This window comes from Telmatherina bonti (assembly GCF_933228915.1).
Source record: "Telmatherina bonti genome assembly, chromosome: 20".
Taxonomy (NCBI): domain Eukaryota; kingdom Metazoa; phylum Chordata; class Actinopteri; order Atheriniformes; family Telmatherinidae; genus Telmatherina; species Telmatherina bonti.
In genome coordinates this window covers 6684201-6704427 of record NC_136618.1, presented here as the reverse complement: position 1 = coordinate 6704427, position 20227 = coordinate 6684201, and the positions used below count along the sequence as shown (strand labels likewise).

Below are 20227 nucleotides of genomic sequence, written 5' to 3'. Positions count from 1 at the left end.
CCATCTCAGAACACATGCCGCCTCTGGGCAGAGAGACCTATTTTCATAGTTTCACTTGATTCCCAAATTACTGTCAAAACATCACGTCTCCAAAGTGGTTTTCAGCTGGCTGGATGCAAAGATTCCTGCACAAAAAGGTGATTTAGGCTTTGAGTGACAGCGCGGTCGGGCTGAATGCTTCAGGTGGAGCTGGACGTGCACCAGCTTGCACGTTTGCCACTAAACGGCGTCGTTCACCTGTCTCAGGTGGAGACGAAAGAGCCGCGGCTCGGTTCCAGTTTAAATGAAACTAAATCTGCTCTCCAGAGAAATATTATTATTATTAATAATAAGCTGCAAAAAGTATTGTTTCTCTTTTTTTAGTGCAAAAATAAACAATCAATATGTTTATGTTTAATAAACTTCAGAAAAATGAAAAATAACCTGAAATTTCTGGAGAAAATAAGTTTAAATTTTTTTAAGAAATTGTTGTTCATTTTTTTATTTGCATATTTTATATAGATATATATTCTATGTATGAAAATATTCTACGTTTATATTTTATATAAAAAATAAATTACATGAAATATATATTAAAATATATATATATATGTTAGCACTTCTTGTTTTTTAAAATAATTTCATTAACAATTTAAATCTACTTTTATTTCATATTGTTACATACACTTTTTCTTATTTTATTTATTTTATGTGAATATTTGAATAATTGAACAAAAACACACATTTCCATTCGAGCTCCAGATCATCAGAAAACGGGTCGGAAACTGAAACTGCAGCATTTTCACGTCGTGTTTAGAGGTCTGAAAGTCAGATCTATCATTTCCTCAGGAGTCTGGTCTCCAAGTCCCCTGAAGGGTCCGTGCACGCCTGTTTCATGACCCTGCCGTATTAATGCAGGAAGAAGGGTTTGGTTTTAGGGGGCGGAGTCAAACTGAAAGTGGGACCCGCCCACATGCGTCCTCGGTGGAGCTGCTGTGGACGGATCGTTCAGGGTGTGTCTGAGATCGTGTACCTGACAAGACGCCTCTAATGCTGTGAAAGCACAGAGAAACTTCCATCTTAGCTTCCGTGCAGACCTGCTCGCTCCATCACACCACCTCTCCCCCTCTTCTCTGTTTATTTCTGCCTGTTTTTCTTCTTTCTGCGGCCTCTGCTCCACACTTCTCCGGTGATTACGGACAGATTTTAGCCTCCTTTCCATGTCAGGCCACCAGCTGTAGCAACAGCCCCGCTTGGCTCACAGGCACCACTTTGTTCCAGTTTCTTTATCAGCTGCAGCTCAGGAAGAAAAAAAAACCACTTTCACAGTGTTTACAGTGTTTTTCTCCACTGTGTTGTGAGCAAACATCCAGGAAGCAGCTTGTTATTCAGTTCAGACGGTTTCATATGTTCTGGCAGACGCTGTTTAAATCCGTTTGGTTTAAATTACAGTGAAATTAATTTCCCAAGTTGTTTTTATTTAATAAGGAACAAGTTTAACTCCTTGTTTCCACTCCTCCTGTTGGTTCCCAGGTCCCAACAGAGCCTCAGTCTTCTGGTGGAACCTCTGCTGGTCTCAAGCAGACCTTTAAGAGTCTGATGGCGTTGCTACGACTGAAAGCTGAGCTCTGTCAGATGCCTAAACACGGAAGCATCGCTGAGCTGCAGCTAAAAGTCTGCAGATGCAGGATTCACTGCAGTTTTCCTGCTGAACACACTCAGGAGGGAGGTTTCGTTCTGACAGACAGAAACATCTCTCCCCGAAACGTCTCTATTTGTGTCTAAATGAGCGGTGTGTCAGCCAGAACTTCAGCCGTTCTGCACCAGCAGGTCCTCATCCAGGCTGCCGTCATCATGGGCATCGCTCGGCTGGCCAGTTTGATGCCTCCTAAACACTCTCCTGTTTCTGGCAGAGCTAAATGCAGCTGTAATCTATTGCTCTACACACCTGTGGGAACTGGCTTCCATGCTTCAGAGTCCTCAGGGAGGACAGCGGACGGTTAACAACCTCTATCTAGGATCATAAAACAAGTCCACAGACATGTCCTACTTCTAAACCCCCGACAGTTTGGGGGGTTGCCTCTGCTCCACTTCCTCTTGACCCGTCAAGTTAAACTTAGACTCTCCGTTTTCGGATTAAGACTGGTGATATTTATGTTTTTATCACTGCTGCTGTTTGTCTTCTTCCTCTTATGCTTCATGACAATACAATCCATGCACCTATTTATCTGTCTGGCCTGCTTTGGGTCTGGGTGGGCTTGCTGGCACAACACAACACACATCCAGATAATTACACACACACAGCGAGCTGCCTACCACGGCGCTAATAGTGAAAACGGTTCGGCAATCCAGCGGGGAAATTAAAGGCAGAAAAGAAAAGGGGATAGCAGGAGGAGGGGGTGGGCCATGTAATTCTCAACGACCTTCGCTTCACCAACTCAAATGTATTAGCTTGCCTTCTTTCTTCAGGCACAGAGAAAAAGCAATCCGCTTGTGTCAAACGGGAACATTAGTCCTCCTTGCAGAGCCAAAGAGAAGGCGACAAACCACCCGCTCGACAATATAACAGTTATATTGCCTGAAGCTTTCCCATGGAAATAATCTGTCCTTCCTCTATGAATGTCGGCTCTGCGTGCTTCTACAAAGGCAATGCAATCTGAGGCAATGGCATAATGCTATGACAGACTGTGTAAGCCTCGTACAATTGGTTAGATTTCTTAATCAGACCATTTATAAGCTCAAACAGTCTGTGGAAAGTCCCCGAACAAGAGCTCTTTCTTCCCAACTGGCCGCTGGAACAAACGCCTGACCCTTTCTTCTGCGTTTGCCTCTTTCTGAGGCTCCCGGTGAGCAGCATGAAAACATGTCACCTACAACATGTCAAAACACCTCCAGGTAACACAAGTGGAAATACCATGAAGCCGGGACAGCAGAGAGACTCGGCGGGGAAAAGGACCTCGCTGCCAGCTGTCAGGAAACTCCGGCTCGGGGACTTCAGGGATTAATGAGTCTCCTCTGACAAACTGTCACTTGGGGCTCAAGCAAAACATCATTAATGTTTGTAAAAGGGACCTAAGACAAGCTGATCTCTCAGTTACTTTTCCTGAGCCTGGAGGGGACAAACCTTGGACGAAATAAAATGGCCTCTCTTCCTCTGCTCTGCAAGCCATGCTGCCTCCCTGTTGCATGTGACATTCATTAACCTGGACTAGAATAACAGGTTCCCGCTTTCCTTGGGCTGCAGTCCAGCTGTAATGATCTCCATGTCAGCTCGACCCGGACAGACAAGGAAAGAGGGAAAAAAAGGAAAAGAAATGGGGCGCTAAACCGGGTCACATCTCAACGTTCTCAGATAAAAACATTAACCCTAATTGACTTGCACATTAAGATTTTTATTGACGAGAATGACCAGATCGTTCAGACTATCAAGCATAATGTTTTTTTCTTCACTTACATAGAAGCTAAATGCCTGCGACTGTGGCGGCTCACCCTGCAGGACGAGGCTAATTTGTTTAGAGATCACATTTCATACATAAATGTGGGGTTTGGGGCAGATTTCAGGTTTTCTGCTAGTTTGTTCCAGATTTTAGGAACAGAAAAAAACTAAACACTGATTCTTCTTGTTTAGATTTCACTCTCAGGATGGAAAGCAAACTGGACCCAGATGGTCTTAGAAGTCTTGGTGGCTTGTATCAGCTGATCAGATCTCCATTCTGGACCAGAACCCTTCAGAACCTTGTAGACAACCAGCAACATGTTTTTCTCAGTGTGGCTGATTTATTTGGTCTCAGAGTCAAAAAATGACACCAAGACTTCTGGACTGAACAGTTTCCCCTAACTTTGCTACCTTCAGATGGTCATCTCTGGTTCCAAACACAAAAATGTAATTAAATTAACAAAATGCTGGAACAAACTGGAAAACTGGAACTTTGGTACCAGAGTCCTCTGGTGAGACGGTAATATAGAGCAGAGTGTCGTCAGCATAGTGATCATCACATAATTGGTTTTCTTTATGATCTGAAATAGTGGAAGCATGTAAACACAAACGAATTGTTTACAGAATCTTGCATCTTGAAGGAATTACATGATTTATACTTTTATTGAAATATGCAATTTATTTTTAAAGTTAAAACAAGAGCCACTCCCGATTGCATCCTAAAGTTCTTTTCAATTACCGAAGGCAAATATAATTTTCGTGATCAATGTAGCGGTTTTCAAAAAGGTATTGGATAAGTCCTTGGTTGATAAATATGGCTACAAATGAAATTGGAATTGTATTTGGAAGTTGCTACAGCATTTTATTTTACTCATTAAACTCTGTTTAATTACTTGTAATGGTAAAACGTTTAATGTAATATAGGCGGGCGTTAATAAGCTTTGCTTCTGCCTGTGCCTTTTCAGCCACAGTTTTGTTTTTCATTTTGTAAATGTGTAAATGTAATATGTTGCTGAAATAAACTAAACTAACTAAATACTGAACGATAGGGGACCCAGCATGGCACCTTGGGGAACACCACATTAACTACTTACTGATACTAAGTAGTTCCTGTCTTTCAGGTATGATTCAAACCAAATCAGAACCAGACGGTCGGTCCATTGGGGCGTAGAGGCCGATGTTGTAAAAAGCAGCTGTTGTTAGGACCAACAAAGGCGGATTCAGGGTCGTGATGGGGCCACCAAACCACCAGCTGATAAGAAGTTCCTGTTTGCAAGGCACCACCGTATCTGTGTCAGAGCGATGGGGTAGGAGGTGGACACGTCCCACCCTGCTACACCCAGACTTTTATACGACGGTAGTATTTTTAGATGCTGTAGCTGTTTCTCTCTTTTTTTGCTTGGCCACACTTTTGTAAAGCATATTCCTGCTGCAATTATCATTAGCACTGATGGATTTAGCATGCTTACATCCATTAGCTTCTCTAATTACACTGCCGAGAGATCTGCTGTCGCCAACAATCAAATTAATGAATTTGGCCGTTTAGACTCTATTATTGCACCCCTCCACCCCCACCCCCTTCAGCAACATGCACAATAATCCTTTATTCAGAAATATGAGCACACAGTGACAGAAGGAGATTTCTGCCCCGAGGGGGGGATCCTTTCTGCTCAGCACAGAGCAGGCTCACACTGAACGAGGGATGGGCGGAGGGCGTGGGCCTCAGATCAAGCAAAGGAAATAAAACTGACCACAAAAGCTCCCACTGTTTGCCGGCTGCCCTGACGGCACCCTACATGTACGGCCCACCACACTTTGAACCCCGAGGATGCTGAACTATGTTCAGCTGATTTGCTTTCTGTTCCCATGCAGGACTGTGACACGCCTGCAGCGCCGAAGCGGAGCTGTGCATATTTCAGTCGTCTTGCTCCGAGCTTTGTTCTTCCTCGACTGAAACCGTGAAGCGTGACAAATAGGTCGTCATAACGTGATTATAGGAATCTGAATGTATGTCCGTTGTTTCAACAGAAGAGTAAGTTTATGATTAAAGGAGCCCATTTCAGCCAAGTCAGAGCTCAGGACATGGACACGGTCCTGCAGGTTTTAGATGTCTCCCTGCTCCAACGCATCGGATTCTCACTAAAAGCTTCTCCTCAACACTTTATTACGTTGTGCCCAAACACCAATCCATTAATGTGATTCAGTGTCCTGAAGTAGGAAACATAAAAAACCAGCAGGACGGTGGCCCTCGAGGACAAACTTCACCCATCCCTCGTTTAAACCATAGACTGTATAAGAATGATGGACGGCGGTAAAAAGTGAAGTCTTTGCAGAAGTGCATAAAACTGCAGTTCCCCCTTCATCCACTAGGGGCTGCAAAACAGAGCAAATCCCCATAGACTCCCATGTTAAAAAGACCAACTTCACAGCAGGAATAAACATGTTTACAGCAGGAATAAACATGTTTACTGCAGAAATAAACATGTTTACAGCAGGAATAAACATGTTTACAGCAGAAATAAACATGTTTACAGCAGGAATAAACATGTTTACTGCAGAAATAAACATGTTTACAGCAGGAATAAACATGTTTACAGCAGGAATAAACATGTTTACAGCAGGAATAAACATGTTTACAGCAGGAATAAACATGTTTACAGCATAAACATGTTTTGATTGACAGGTACCCAATCTCCCGCTTCAAGTCAGAAGAACGTAGAACAACCGCGGTTTTTAGCCGGTTAACAACGTGACTTAGCTTTAGCCGCTTACCTCCGTTAGCTGGTTAGCTCCTGTTATCTCCGGGTTAGCTCGGTTAGCTCTTAGCTACAGAAAGCTCGGAGTTCGCTCGATGTCAATCATCCACCATGACGCTCACAGCCCCCCTCTCAGCTCCACCTCTTTGCCCATATTTGTATTTTCCCGTCCATCTGTCTTTATACAGTCTATGGTTTTAACGCATTTCTTCTATCAGCTGATTCTTACGGATCCCCGCATTTAACTGAAAGTTTGGCTGAAAGTCCAACTCAGAATAATCTGCAAAAATGACTCAGCGAGACAACAGTTTGCTTTTCACCAAAAGTATGACACAAATGTAGTTAATTTTTATTAAGTAAAATAAAGCAAAGAAAATAAGCCCTGAACATGAGTTGGAGCTGTGGGCGTCAACATGAGTCGGTTTATGCAATTAGGAAGCTGCCCACGGCACAACGGAAGCACACATTTAGCACCATTTCTGCTCACAATGGAAATTACTTTGCATGCAATGTGGACGTGTCTCTCTATGCAGATATGAATATTTAACTCTGTGTGTTATTGCTAATGAAGTGACCAGGCCGTGGGGGGGGGCCAGTTTCCAGTGTCCTGTGTTTACATCTCCACACATCACAGCCAGAAGGCCTCAGATAAGATTTATTTCACATGAACAAACTGGTAAAAATGGAGACGATGAATTCAATGAAAAGGACCGCATGTTTTCTCAAAGAAAGCGATAGAGAAGGAGAAGCACTCAGACCCATTTCTGGGGGCCATTACAGAAGGGAATGGCTCCCATTTGTCCCACCTTGACATTTCAGAGGATCTCTGATTACACAGGAGAGAGAGGGAGGGCAGAGGTGAGTCCTCCACGGGGGTCGGTGGCACAGCTCGGATGATACGCTGTGGTTACAGCCATGAGAAGCCAAAGGTAAAAATAACAGGGCACGGGGAGCGAGGGCTGATGTCGCTCCACGGGTCGACATGGACAATGTTCTTTTTCCTTTTTTCAACAGTCTTCGTCTTGTTCTTGTTGCCCTTTTTTACCATGAACCACGTCGAGGGCGTGAATACAAGCACGCCCCGCTGGGAGTCCGGAGACTCTGGAACAGCTTAACTTCTGTCATAAAGTGTCAAACGTGTCCGTTCAGCAGGTTGTTCTGCATGTTTCCAGGGTCTGATGGACAGCCAGGCGCAGAAGACAAAGAAGAAGATAAGTTGTTCAGATGACAGAGACGACGGCGGTGGCTGTGGATGCAGATAAGACGCATGTTGAAAGGTCGATATTTGAGTTATGGAGGACTAATTCCAACTAAACTGCAGATACAAAAAGAAACCTTTTAATCTGATGCAGCAAGACGTCGGCAAAAAGAAGAAACGAGCAACAAAAAGCTGGAAAACTGGAGGAACAACAGGTCAGTAACGTGGCTGGGAAAGGAGCATTTCAGAGAGGCAGAGTCTCTCAGCTTCACCGATCTCATTAAAATGTTCCTCAGACTTTCAGTCCCACCATCAGAAGGAATCCCTGTATGCCCAGGACGAGGCTGGAGGATCAGGCAGTTAACTGGAGCCAACTGGAAACCACTGCATGGACGTCCAGAACCCAGTCTGTCTTCATCCTGGAGCGTTTTACAGACGTGTTGATGCATCTGATTGGAAATCAGCTGGGAATAAAAACCAGTTGCATGTTGTATTTATCACAGTTTTCCAGCTCTCAGGTAGAAATAAGAGTTTCTGAGACCAGCGGCTTTTCCTGTGGATCAACATGATCGTCCTTGTTGTTCTCCAGTTTCAGGAAACCATGTGAGGCTGCGTTGATGCCGTCCTGCTGACGCTGATCAAAAGGATCCCATTTATTTTGGGTGTGCCACATCGGGGGGGGGGGGGGGGGGGGGGGGGGGGGGGGGCTTGTTAGGGGGCCAAACTATTACTGGACATCCTGTCCGTGGCGTGTACGGCGAGCAGAGCTTCAACGAGACATCAGGAAACACTGTAAACAACTTGGAGCAAGCGACCCACTGAACTTACAGAGAGCGCTGCGAGATGAGCGGAATAAAAGAAGCGATCGATCTGTTCCTGACGCTACGAGCAGAATAATGAGCTGTGCATGCAAGGAGCCGCGAGGAGCCGCGAGGAGCCGCGGAGGAGCCGGGAGGAGCCGCGAGGAGCCGCGGAGGAGCCGCGGAGGAGCCGGGAGGAGCCGCGGAGGAGCCGCGGAGGAGCCGCGGAGGAGCCGCGGAGGAGCCGGGAGGAGCCGCGAGGAGCCGCGGAGGAGCCGCGGAGGAGCCGCGGAGGAGCCGGGAGGAGCCGAGAGGAGCCGCGAGGAGCCGGGAGGAGCCGCGGAGGAGCCGGGAGGAGCCAAGAGGAGCCGCGAGGAGCCGGGAGGAGCCGCGGAGGAGCCGCGAGGAGCCGCGGAGGAGCCGCTCCCGAGAGGAGCCGCGGAGGAGCCGGGAGGAGCCGCGGAGGAGCCGCGGAGGAGCCGAGAGGAGCCGCGGAGGAGCCGCGGAGGAGCCGGGAGGAGCCAAGAGGAGCCGCGGAGGAGCCGCGAGGAGCCGCGGAGGAGCCGGGAGGAGCCAAGAGGAGCCGCGAGGAGCCGGGAGGAGCCGCGGAGGAGCCGCGAGGAGCCGCGGAGGAGCCGCTCCCGAGAGGAGCCGCGGAGGAGCCGGGAGGAGCCGCGGAGGAGCCGCGGAGGAGCCGAGAGGAGCCGCGGAGGAGCCGCGGAGGAGCCGGGAGGAGCCAAGAGGAGCCGCGGAGGAGCCAAGAGGAGCCGCGAGGAGCCGGGAGGAGCCGCGGAGGAGCCGGGAGGAGCCGCGAGGAGCCGGGAGGAGCCGGGAGGAGCCGCGGAGGAGCCGCGGAGGAGCCGCGGAGGAGCCGCGGAGGAGCCGCGAGGAGCCGGGAGGAGCCGGGAGGAGCCGCGGAGGAGCCGCGGAGGAGCCGCGGAGGAGCCGCTCCCGAGAGGAGCCGCGGAGGAGCCGGGAGGAGCCGCGGAGGAGCCGAGAGGAGCCGCGGAGGAGCCGCGGAGGAGCCGAGAGGAGCCGCGGAGGAGCCGCGGAGGAGCCGGGAGGAGCCGCGGAAGAGCCGGGAGGAGCCAAGAGGAGCCGCGGAGGAGCCAAGAGGAGCCGCGAGGAGCCGGGAGGAGCCGCGGAGGAGCCGCGAGGAGCCGGGAGGAGCCGGGAGGAGCCGGGAGGAGCCGCGGAGGAGCCGGGAGGAGCCAAGAGGAGCCGCGGAGGAGCCGCGGAGGAGCCGCGGAGGAGCCGAGAGGAGCCGGGAGGAGCCGAGAGGAGCCGCGGAGGAGCCGCGGAGGAGCCGGGAGGAGCCAAGAGGAGCCGCGGAGGAGCCGAGAGGAGCCGGGAGGAGCCGAGAGGAGGAGAAGGAAAGGAGGGGAGGAGGCTGAGGTCACGTAGAGGTAAAGCCTGTAGGTCTCTTGAGCACAACGGGCAGGAAGACTGTTGTGGAGGAAAAGGAAGCTGCAGGAGAAGACAGAGAAGGAATGAAGGTTGAGTTGTTGATAGAGGGAGCGAGGAGGCGGGAAGACGGGAAAACAGCTGCCGACGCTGAGACTCTCCCACCGTGGCGAAGAAGCTCCAGGGCAGAGGGAATAATCAGCACACTGGGAATTATTCAATGAAATACCCCATCCGTCCCCCCCGGCGCTCCTCCTGCGAGCCTGTTGGTGAGGGGGGAGGGTCAGCGGGCTGGGGGCATCGTGACCCGGTCAGCCGGCTGGACCTGCAGCGATCTGAGCCTGGATGATGATTTCCTGGTTCTTCAGAGGAAAAGGGAAACGATGAAGGGGGGGGGGGGGGGGGAAGCAGAGACGTTCTCATCACTTATTTCACTTTTATGGCTGCGCTGCTCCGACGGGGCTGAAAGTCCTCGGATTTTCCAGTGATGCAGCACTTTGGAAGCCAAAGACGCCTCGCCGCGTGGGCCACACGCCAAGCCGTGCATCTCCTCCCCCGAGAGGGGGGAGTTCTTGGCATTACGCAGCTGATTTAGGTGCTGATGGTCAGCGCGCCGCTGCCAGCATCTGAAGGGCGATGTGACATTTCCACTTACTGGCCTGACAATCAAACTTTCCTGTCATATTGGAGGTCGTCTGCGGCGAGGAGCGAGGCCTTCCTGTCACTTATCCCGCCGTACGCAGGGGTCATCCTGGACGGGCTGGCCGGGCGCCAGAGGCTGCTGATAACCCTTTCAGCACTAACCCCGCCCAGATCGAGGCAGAATTCACAGTCGTCTCTATTTCTGCCTTTTAATCAAAGAAAGGAAAAAGAAGCTTCTGGTTGTCGCAGCGGAACATGAAGAAACGCGTCTGATGTTGGCGGTTTGGCGAGGAGAGATGAGGCGAAGGCCTGCGAGTGGCTCTAACTCAATCAGAGAGCCGTGGGGTTCTGCTCCATCAATCACTGTCTGCTTGCCGCCCGGCCGATCTCGCAGCGAGCCGGCGGCCGGCCGAGTGCAGGAACCCCGAATGACCCCTGGGACGTGGGCCCCAGACGGGAGCGTTCCCCACCTTCCCTCTAACAAACTCCGGTTTAACCAGAACCCCTCTGGAGACCGGCCTGGTTGTTTAAATAAAGAACTCTGTGGTTGCCCCCCCCCCCCCCCCCCCCGCCAACCCTGTTAGCTCCGGCGCGTCGGGGCAACAAGCAAGCTACGTAGCACGACGGCCAAATCAATCAAAATCAGGCTCCATTCAAGGTTAGAGCGCTGCATGAAACCGGTCTGACAAGCCGGACGCGGCGCGTCCCTCATCTGTCTGGAGACCTCGCCGCCCCCCCTCCTCCTCAGGGACGGCGGGATTAGCAGGACTTTTACAGGTATTGTCTCAAATCTGAGACCTACGGACTTCAGAATGGTGAAACGTCTGCATGTGGAAGAGAAAAACCTGTTGCTAATTATAGGACATGTTGCAGAGCGAGGGGGGGGGGTGGACTGCCAACTTCTCCTCTGGAAACAGAACACCTAATTAAATTACGGCCTCCATGTTTCATACGTTTTCTTTGGCACAGGAAGGAAACGAGGAGTTTTCTTACATAGATGTGCTTCCAGATAGAGAGCTGGGATTACCAGTCATCCTCCCATCACCAGCCTCCCCCCCCCCCATAAAGCCCCTCGTCTCTTCCAGTCTGCTGTGGGCGAACTGGAAAAAAGAGGACACAACTGGGATCTCTGAGGCGAGTGGGCTCCGTCAGAACCCCGTCCCTCCAGCAACCTCCCGCCGGGAGGTTAGGGTTGCTCGCTCCCACATGGAGACACGCGTCGCTTTTAGACCTGAAAATCCTGCGGGTTGTTTATGAGTGGGAGCCTCTTCCTCCCTCCTCTTCCTCATCCCTTCCCGGCTCCTCTGCTGTGAAGTGAAGTCGCTCCCCGCTGCGAGGTAAAGTGGCCTGCCTCCCAGTTGTGGTCAGGTTGTGCATGAATCAAAGTGGTGACAAAGCAGCGGGGAGGATGGCAGATGCCACAGCCAGAAAGCTTTTCAATCAGGCTGCCCTTCCAAGCTGCGGCCAAGGTGAAAGCCTCAGCGCGGATAGAGACAACCTGAGCCCCACATGTAGGAAGACCTGCGTAAATCCTGCTCATTAGCCCTAAAAGAGACGAAGAAAAGGACATGAGAGGGAAGGGGAGCCTCTCCGTCTGCTCTCCGGACTCTGCTTTAACAACCCGGCTGTGCTGCAAACAGACGGAGATTTCTCACCGTTTTCAGCACGCCGACAGAAAGATGGCCGGCTGAAACAGCTGCGGAGAGGAAACCAGCTCCGTTCAGAGAGGACTGCTCTCCGAGACGCGGCTGACAAGCGTCTACAGGCGACACTGCTTCAGTGTAGTTTAAAGTCTAATTTGATTTCCATTGCTACGAACGGTGAACGGAGTGTGTTGCTGCAGAAAATAGCAGGTGCACAATCTTCTGCAGCTTTCCACCAAGCCGGAGCTGAAATGAAGGTTTATTTTGCAGCATGGATGCATCTGGTGCACGTTTTACAACGAGAAGACGCTGGCTCTGGGTTCCAGCTGATATAAAGCACTTTTTCCTTTTATTTCTGAGACGAATCGCTTCTAATTCCTGTGGTTTGGTGATTAATGAACCAACAAGTTACTAAATGTAGTTTATTCATCTTATTTATTGACTCAGCAGTGTTACGTCAAATTCACCCAAATCATGTCGTTTCTTTCAAAGAAAGAATCCATTTTAATGGAAAACCAGAGAATCGAGTTGTCTGAATAAATATTTAAATGAACTTTTCCGTTTATCGTATCCAACGAACACACAGTTAAAGTCTGTTTTCTTCTGTCAATCAGTCATTTCTCTGGACATCTGTGATTCCTCCAGTACACTCACAGTAAACGGTTTATAGAATCTAATTCATATATATGTACATTATAATCAGTAAGTTTGCCTTGAATAAATAAAAATAAACTAAATAAAAAGTCCAAAAATGTTGAAAATAAAGAGAAAAAAGGGGCATTATTATTATAATTATTATTATAAATTTATCTTTCCGAGGGATAAAAACAGTATTTAATGATGTAGAGTGGAAACATTACCAAACGACAAAATAAATAAATGTCCATTAAAAAACAAACAAATAAAGGCACATTTCTGCTGGTTTGTACGTAATTTGATCAGTTCTCAGGATTCTCGCTATTAGAGCTGGGACGGTATGATTCTGTCTCGATTCAATCATTTTTGGGTGCCGATTTAATTTAAATTGCGATTCTCACAATTTTTCAATATTGCTGATTTTTGTAGATTAAAAATGTTAAAAAACGAATAAAACGTTTTGCTCGTCATTTTTTTCTTGATTTTTCCAATGAGGAAGAAAACATTCTGCTGCTATAATACCCAAGAAGAGTTAAAAGATCAATAAAAACAATAAAAATTACAAACATTTTATAATGGATTATTTTTATTAATTTGAAAAAAAAAGATTTTTTAACAAAGAAAAAATTCGATTTTTAATATTGTGAAGCAATAAATCCCGATATTTGGTTTTTCAATTCGATTTCTCCACCGCTACTAGCTATCCTCACCAGATGCAGAAAACGGAGTAATACCACCAGAGACCACGGGGGGCAGTGTTGTATAGCTAACACACAACCAGAAAAAGGAACAAACCAGAGAAGAAGAAAAGGAACTGGACACCTGAACGAGAAGAAGTTGAGGAATCCGACCTGCAGCTGCTGCAGGATTTGTTCTGCTGATCTTTTCCCGTAAAAGTCTGGATAAGAGTTTTCTGATTCCCTCCTGCACACGGACCGGCCGACTGCCCCCCCCCCCCCGCTTCAGCTGGCTGGAAATTTTACAACTCTCATTTATTTGGGACCAAAACATCAATAAAAACATGTCTGAGAGAGAAAAGCTGCTTCTGGACTGACAGGAATGCAGAAGGAATCTTTTCTGTCTTATTTATGTTCCCGCATGACAACCGCTGATCAACAACAACGCATCCCACGCTCCCGTTCGGCCAGAAGGGGGTGGGGGGGTCGCCTTTTATCATGCAGCTGATGCAAATGATTAGGAAAAGAGGAGCAGAGTCTTTCTTCTGTCCACTCTCACTTCCTGCAAACAGGTGGCCTCTTTGTTGGCCGTATGAGGGGAGTTGCTGGGATTCCACCCGTCAGACACATGCAGCTACAGACGCACGGCGGGTTGATACCCCGCTCCTGCTTTCCAGCGTCCCGGCCAGGTCACGCATGCCAGCAGAGGCAGGATGTCTGCTGGATAAGGTACACAGCCAGGAATGTTTGCCTTCCCAGCAGGCCGAGCGGCTTCAGCTCGGTGGGAGTAAAGGAGCAGAGAGACGGAGAGAGAGGAGGAAGGAGGACAGGCAGGGGGCTCCCACAGCCTGCTGGGAGCTTCGCACCGACGTTCCCATCAAACAGCATTCCCAGTACCACATCCAATCTGCACCCCCTCCTTTCTGCTGCCCCCCCCAGAACCATGCAGACAGATAGAAATCCTCCCTGTTCTGAACAAACGGCGCTGCCTGGCGGGGAGGAAAGTTTTCTGGTCTGCTCAGCAGATCCGATGCTATCAATGATTCATAACGCTGTCAGGAATGCATCATATCTACACAGAGCTGGTTCTCCTCCCCCAGCCAGCAAGAGGAGGAGGAGGAGGGGGGGGGGGGGGGCATCCTGCAGCAGAGTTAAAAAACTTCTTTCCACGAGCAACCGGCTCTCAGGTGCAGCCGGCCTTCATCCAGCTGGATGTGGGACCTGCTTGCTGCTTGTTCAGACTGGGACCCCCCCTCCTGCGTTCAGGTAGCACAGCGGTGCAGCCAGACGAGCCGGCGGCCCCCACCAGAGGAAAAGAGAATGGATGCACCAACAGCAGCGTTTCTATTTACTTTGCTTCTCCACTTCAGCTCAGCTCGCTCACTCCGAGCAAATGGACAAATATTTGCTGTGATGCGGACCGTGGCTTTCTCCTCAAACTTCATCAGCCGTGAGAGGCGGTGAGGACGCCCCCCCCCCCCAAATGAAGCTGGGCTCTGTGAAAGTCTACAACGGTGCGTGAAAGGTAAACACGTTCTGCGTTCAGAATGGCAAGGCTCACTTAGTCGCCCTTATCTGTGTGATGAAGTGTTTTCCTCCTCCTCGCTCAGGATACAGGCCTCTGCACCTCCCCAAACAAAGCTGTGAAGGGTCGCGCACACGTGCAACAGCACTTCCCCAAACAAAGCTGTGAAGGGTCGCGCACACGTGCAACAGCACCACAGCAGCCAGACTCCACTCAGAAAACACTGCTTTTCCTTTTACGAGCACCACTTTGAGTGCTTCTTGTTTGGTTTGCTGATAAGAGCCATGTTGGGGAACATGTGGTGCATGTGTGTTCCATTTGCCCACTAATTAGATTGCAAGGCAGAGCGCTGAAGCATGCACTGTAACCCCCCCCCCATGCTTCAGCCTCCACCCACTCTGCCAGTCCATCAGATAAGGAAGCCATTCTGGCTCTCATCAGTTTCCATTATGTAAGGCTGATGTGGTGATGGAGCTGCGGTGGGGGGGAGGGGGGGTATGATGCTGCAGGTACACAGCTCCCTGCACACCGAACCGGCACAATGAGCCCAACATGGAACCCAACGTGGAGCCAACATGGCCCCAAACGGTCCCACACAGACCCACACGGCCCTACACAGCCCAACACGGCCCTACAAGGCCCTGCATGGCCCTACACAGCCCAACACGGCCCTACAAGGCCCTACACAGCCCAACACGGCCCTACAAGGCCCTGCATGGCCCTACACAGCCCAACACGGCCCTACAAGGCCCTACACAGCCCAACACGGCCCTACAAGGCCCTACACAGCCCAACACGGCCCTGCATGGCCCAACACAGCCCAACACAGCCCAACACGGCCCTACAAGGCCCTGCATGGCCCTACACAGCCCAACACGGCCCTACAAGGCCCTGCATGGCCCTACACAGCCCAACACGGCCCTACAAGGCCCTACAAGGCCCTGCATGGCCCAACACAGCCCAACACGGCCCTACAAGGCCCTGCATGGCCCTACACAGCCCAACACGGCCCTACAAGGCCCTGCATGGCCCAACACAGCCCAACACGGCCCTACAAGGCCCTGCATGGCCCTACACAGCCCAACACAGCCCAACACGGCCCAACACGGCCCTGCATGGCCCAACACAGCCCAACACGGCCCTACAAGGCCCTGCATGGCCCAACACGGCCCTACAAGGCCCTGCATGGCCCTACACAGCCCAACACGGCCCTACAAGGCCCTGCATGGCCCAACACAGCCCAACACGGCCCTACAAGGCCCTGCATGGCCCAACACAGCCCAACACGGCCCTACACCGACCAGATTCTGAGTTAGCCCGGCTTTAGACGGACGTTCAGACCCTTCTGACCACGACGGTCAGATGCCAGCAGGATTGCGGAGCTTTAGGATCCTGAACCGTCTGAAGTAGTTTAACTTGTCAGACAAAAAAAATTTCATCTCATGAGAAAACCGTGTTGATCCTCCGTCCCGACACGTTTCTACAACAAAGCCAGGCTTCCTTCAGCCTGCAGGACCTGGATGTGTTCACATACAGGACATTCATTCCTGACTCACTTGATTAGACCCCCCCAGCTCTCCTCCTGTCCCTTCCTCCCTCGAACAGTCTAACAGTCCCTCCGGTGCTGAAACTGGACCCTACAGGAGTGTCAGGAGCATCCAGCTGCTAACAGCCAGCAGCGTTCAGTCTGACAGCAGAGAGAAAAGTTAAAGTGGGATTTAATCCCAGATTAAAACAGAGCCCGAGCTGCCGCGAGGGGGGGGGGGGGGGGGGGGGGGGATTCATGGCGCACAAAAGAAGCGCGGGGTCCTGATTTCTGGGTGGGTACAGTAACAGGATCTCCAGAGCCCTGCAGCGTAAACAAACAGCTCAGACAGAGACACAAAAACCACACACACACGCACAAAGACAGGCAATCAGAGGGAGGCAGTCTGCACCCCAAGGCGCGCGCACCGGCTCGGCCGCATCACGTTACTGTCCGGCTCGGGTTTCACGCGCCTGGGTGACACCAGGCTGCTGCAGCGCGAGCCTCTCATGCAGAGCAAAGAGCCAGAACAGCAGAGAAAAGTCAGAAAACACACATCTGGGAGCAGCTGCTGGCACGGACACGCGCCCGCGTGACACCTGCGTGCGTCAGGACGTCCCCGCAACCTGCAGACGCACCTGGACGCCGCGTTGCAGCACCACGCACACACTAGATGGCGCAGTTTCAGCGCAAAAGGCAAAAAGCAAGGCAGCTTGCGGAAGGCCGCGCGCGTGCGCGTGAATTAAACATGGTTTGAGATGAGCAGATATGACGTCACGAGCTAGAAAGGGGGGCTGCTTACTTGCACTCCCGGTCCTCCAGGTCAAAATGCGGGTTGAAGTTGATGAGGATCCGCTGGTGGGGACCCGGCGCGGAGATCACCCACGCGCACCTCTGGGAGGGGGGGTAGGACAGGGGGTAGCCGGGGGACGTCAGGTAGCTGGGGGTCGAGATTCTGATGTTGCCTCCACATATGTCTGGGTCAGAAAAAGAAAAGTCAGCTTGTCTCCCTCTCTGTCTCTCTCACTCACACACACACACCACACACACACACCAAACTGTTACGCGGAACATTTTAATGGTGAGATTAAGTTCCGGGAAACAAAGACTTCTGCAGTTTCTGTGGAGAAAACGGGAAAATTCTGACTTCTCCACGCATGAACTGCAGCAAATATCGCGAGATCTTGCCTCAAATTTCCTTTTTCAAAAGTAGAAAAAGCAGAAATAAACATGATTTCTCTGAGCTTTGTCCATAAAAAGCTTTTATCAGCATAAATAATGCAGCATTTCTTCTGCCTCACATAAAGCCCTGCTGGGAAGTCAGGAGAGCCAGGATTACAGGGAAGTTTTGATCTGCTGTCTGTTCACATCGAAGCTCAACAAAAACAAACAAACAAACAAAAAAATCTAAACAAAAAAGACAAAAAAAAAAAAAAAAATTGATAACAAGAAACATTAATTTTTCATGAAGCAGCAGCTTCATCCTGCAGCAGCTGCTGCACGAGGCACCTTAAAAATCGGCTACAATGGAATAGTAGAAAAACGCATTCTTTTAAATGGACATTTTAATCTTTTTCTACTTTCACTCAAAACGTTTGATTTATTTTTCTTTTTAGAAAAAAGACCTAGTTGCATCTAAAGCCGCCAAAAACAGGAATTAAACCCCGTTTAAAACGTATTTTATTGTTGGATAGAAAGTAAAATAAAAACAAACAAAAAACAGAAAAAAACAAAAACTATTTTATCAGTAAACAAGAAACACATTAGGATTTTAATTTCACAATTTGTCTTCATCAAACAACAATATATATTTATATATATATATATGTATATATATATATATATATATATATATATATATATATATATATATACATACATACATATATAAATATTTAATAGTATAATTTATAGTATAAATTTTTTTTGTTTTTATATATATACATATAAAAATTATATATATATATATATATATATATATATATATATATATATATATATATATATATATATATATATATATATATATATATATATATATATATTAATCGAAGGCCTTGGTAAGAAGCAGTTATGAGGAACCAGTAGAGCCATTGGAAACCAGTGGAAACCAGTAGAAAAAGCCTCCGTGAGGGATTTTCCTGACATGTCGTCAGAACTCAGGGAAACGCTCAGTTTGCGCAAAGATCAGAAGAACTAATCTCCCAAAAAATACTGGGATTAGTGACTGTGGTGTTTAAACACGTATCACATGTCAGACTCACCGTTTTTGAAAGCCTTGACCAGCAGCAGGATTCCCAGGAAGAGCAGGACAACTAATCCACAATGCATCCTGCTTTTATCTCCAAACAGAAAATTACGCGCAAAAGAAAAAGAATCCTGTTTCCAAGGTGAAGAAACTCTTCCAGAAGATTCTGATGCTCTTCTTCTCTCCTCTCCGCTCGGAATAAAAACAGAAGCTTCTCTTTCTGGTAAAGTTGGGAGTGATCCGAGCGCGCGCTCAGGTCGCGGGCATCCTGACTCTCAGCTCCTGCTTTCTCTCGCGCGTGCCGGCTGCTCTCCTCTCTCCAGCTCCCACCGTGCCATATCCACTCCGGGAAGAAAAGAGCTCCTCCGCCTCCGCCCCGCGTCCTCACTCCGTCAGATGCAGCCCGCGCGGGGTGTGTGGGGTGTGTGGGGTGGGATCCTCGGCTGCGGAGTGAGGAAAACAGAGGTGAGCTGATTCTGAATGCGTAACGCTGCCGTGCGCTCTGGACATTCCCCTGACTGATGCAAATAAACCCGTGGAGCCCCCCCCCACCCTTCAGGTTGACTCTGCCGTGCCTCTATAGGTTCAGAGTGCGGAGAGAAGTTGCTGATTGGCGCTAACCTACGTCTGGAAAGTGCGCGTGTTTATGTGTAAACGGAGCTGCGCACTGAGCCAAAGATCACCAGCAGCCTCTCTCTCTCCCCCAGTCGTCCCCTCCCTCCCACTTTCCCTGTTACAGAAAAGGAGCGAGGCATTAATGGGAGCTGTGGTGACACAGCAGGACCCTCCCATCAGAGGAACAGAGTAAACCTCATTTCTCTGACTGGTCACTTCGTGAAGCACTTCCTCTTTCTGCTGCCAAACAAAACCAACATTCTTCCTCCCAGACCGCAGGATTTTCCTCCAAATGACTCCAAAGTTCCGCTTTCTGTCCTGCAGACCCCCCCCCCCCCCCCCCCCCCCCTGCAGGTTGCTGGTAAAACGACCACACGCGCTAACTACTGAAATTTACAACAAATCTATGAAAGCGGGAATTTTTAGCAGCTTCGAGTGTTTTACTGGCCTGAAACTGGATCAGAGAGAACCCAGTACGGACACAAGGCTTCACTGGGAAGGAGAACTGAGTCAGACTGGTGTTACAGGTTTGTGTTCCAGATGAGAAACTGGTGGGAAACCAGGATTTTAGAGAAACTGGGTCAGCTGGGAAAATCAGTCCTGCTCGCAAGTTCAGACTAAACATCTGCATTCACCTGCGTCTGGAGGACTCGCAACCCCGCAGGCATCCAGTCCTCCTCGCTCCACTTCCACCATGCGTGGAGAGGAGTGCGCGATCCGCCAGCTCCTCCGAAGCCCCGCAGAGGACACCAGGTGTCACAGGAGGAGCAACTTATTTCCTCCCCAGAGACCACCTTCTTTCTCCAAAAGAAAAACCCAAAGAAACAAAAATCCCTCCCCAGGAGAGTCCGTCCCAGTCCGCGCAAAGACGCGCAGCAGCTGCCCGGAGACACGCTCTCCTGTCGGCGTGCTTACAACTCTCCTCCCCGCTGCTCATCCAGCGCGTCACAGCGCGGGTCCCCGAGCCCAGCACCTCCCGGATGGGAGCCCAGCACCTCCCGGATGGGAGCCCAGCACCTCCCGGATGGGATCGATGTGAAATCAAGCTTCTCCTCTCCGTGCTCCGCGCGCCACCGCTCCCGCTCCTCCACCGATGCGAATGCGGAGCTCTGAGTCCCACACGCCCCTTTACGAAGAGAGAGA

At 49.9% G+C, this 20227-nt stretch overlaps 1 protein-coding gene across 2 annotated transcripts in view; it reads right to left on the bottom strand.

Moving 5' to 3' along the window:
- The window catches only part of nrp1a (neuropilin 1a), an 82865-nt gene extending 62992 nt beyond the window's left edge, over positions 1-19873 (bottom strand). For both annotated transcript variants that reach the window (XM_079259481.1, XM_079259482.1), the window contains exons 1-3: positions 19720-19873; positions 18486-18912; positions 17024-17198 (exon numbers count right to left, since the gene is read on the bottom strand). In XM_079259481.1, the coding sequence (XP_079115607.1) occupies positions 17024-17198; positions 18486-18552 (242 nt within the window). In that variant the 5' untranslated portion in view covers positions 18553-18912; positions 19720-19873. The remainder of the gene's footprint in view (positions 1-17023; positions 17199-18485; positions 18913-19719) is intronic.
- Positions 19874-20227: the final 354 nt, after the last annotated feature.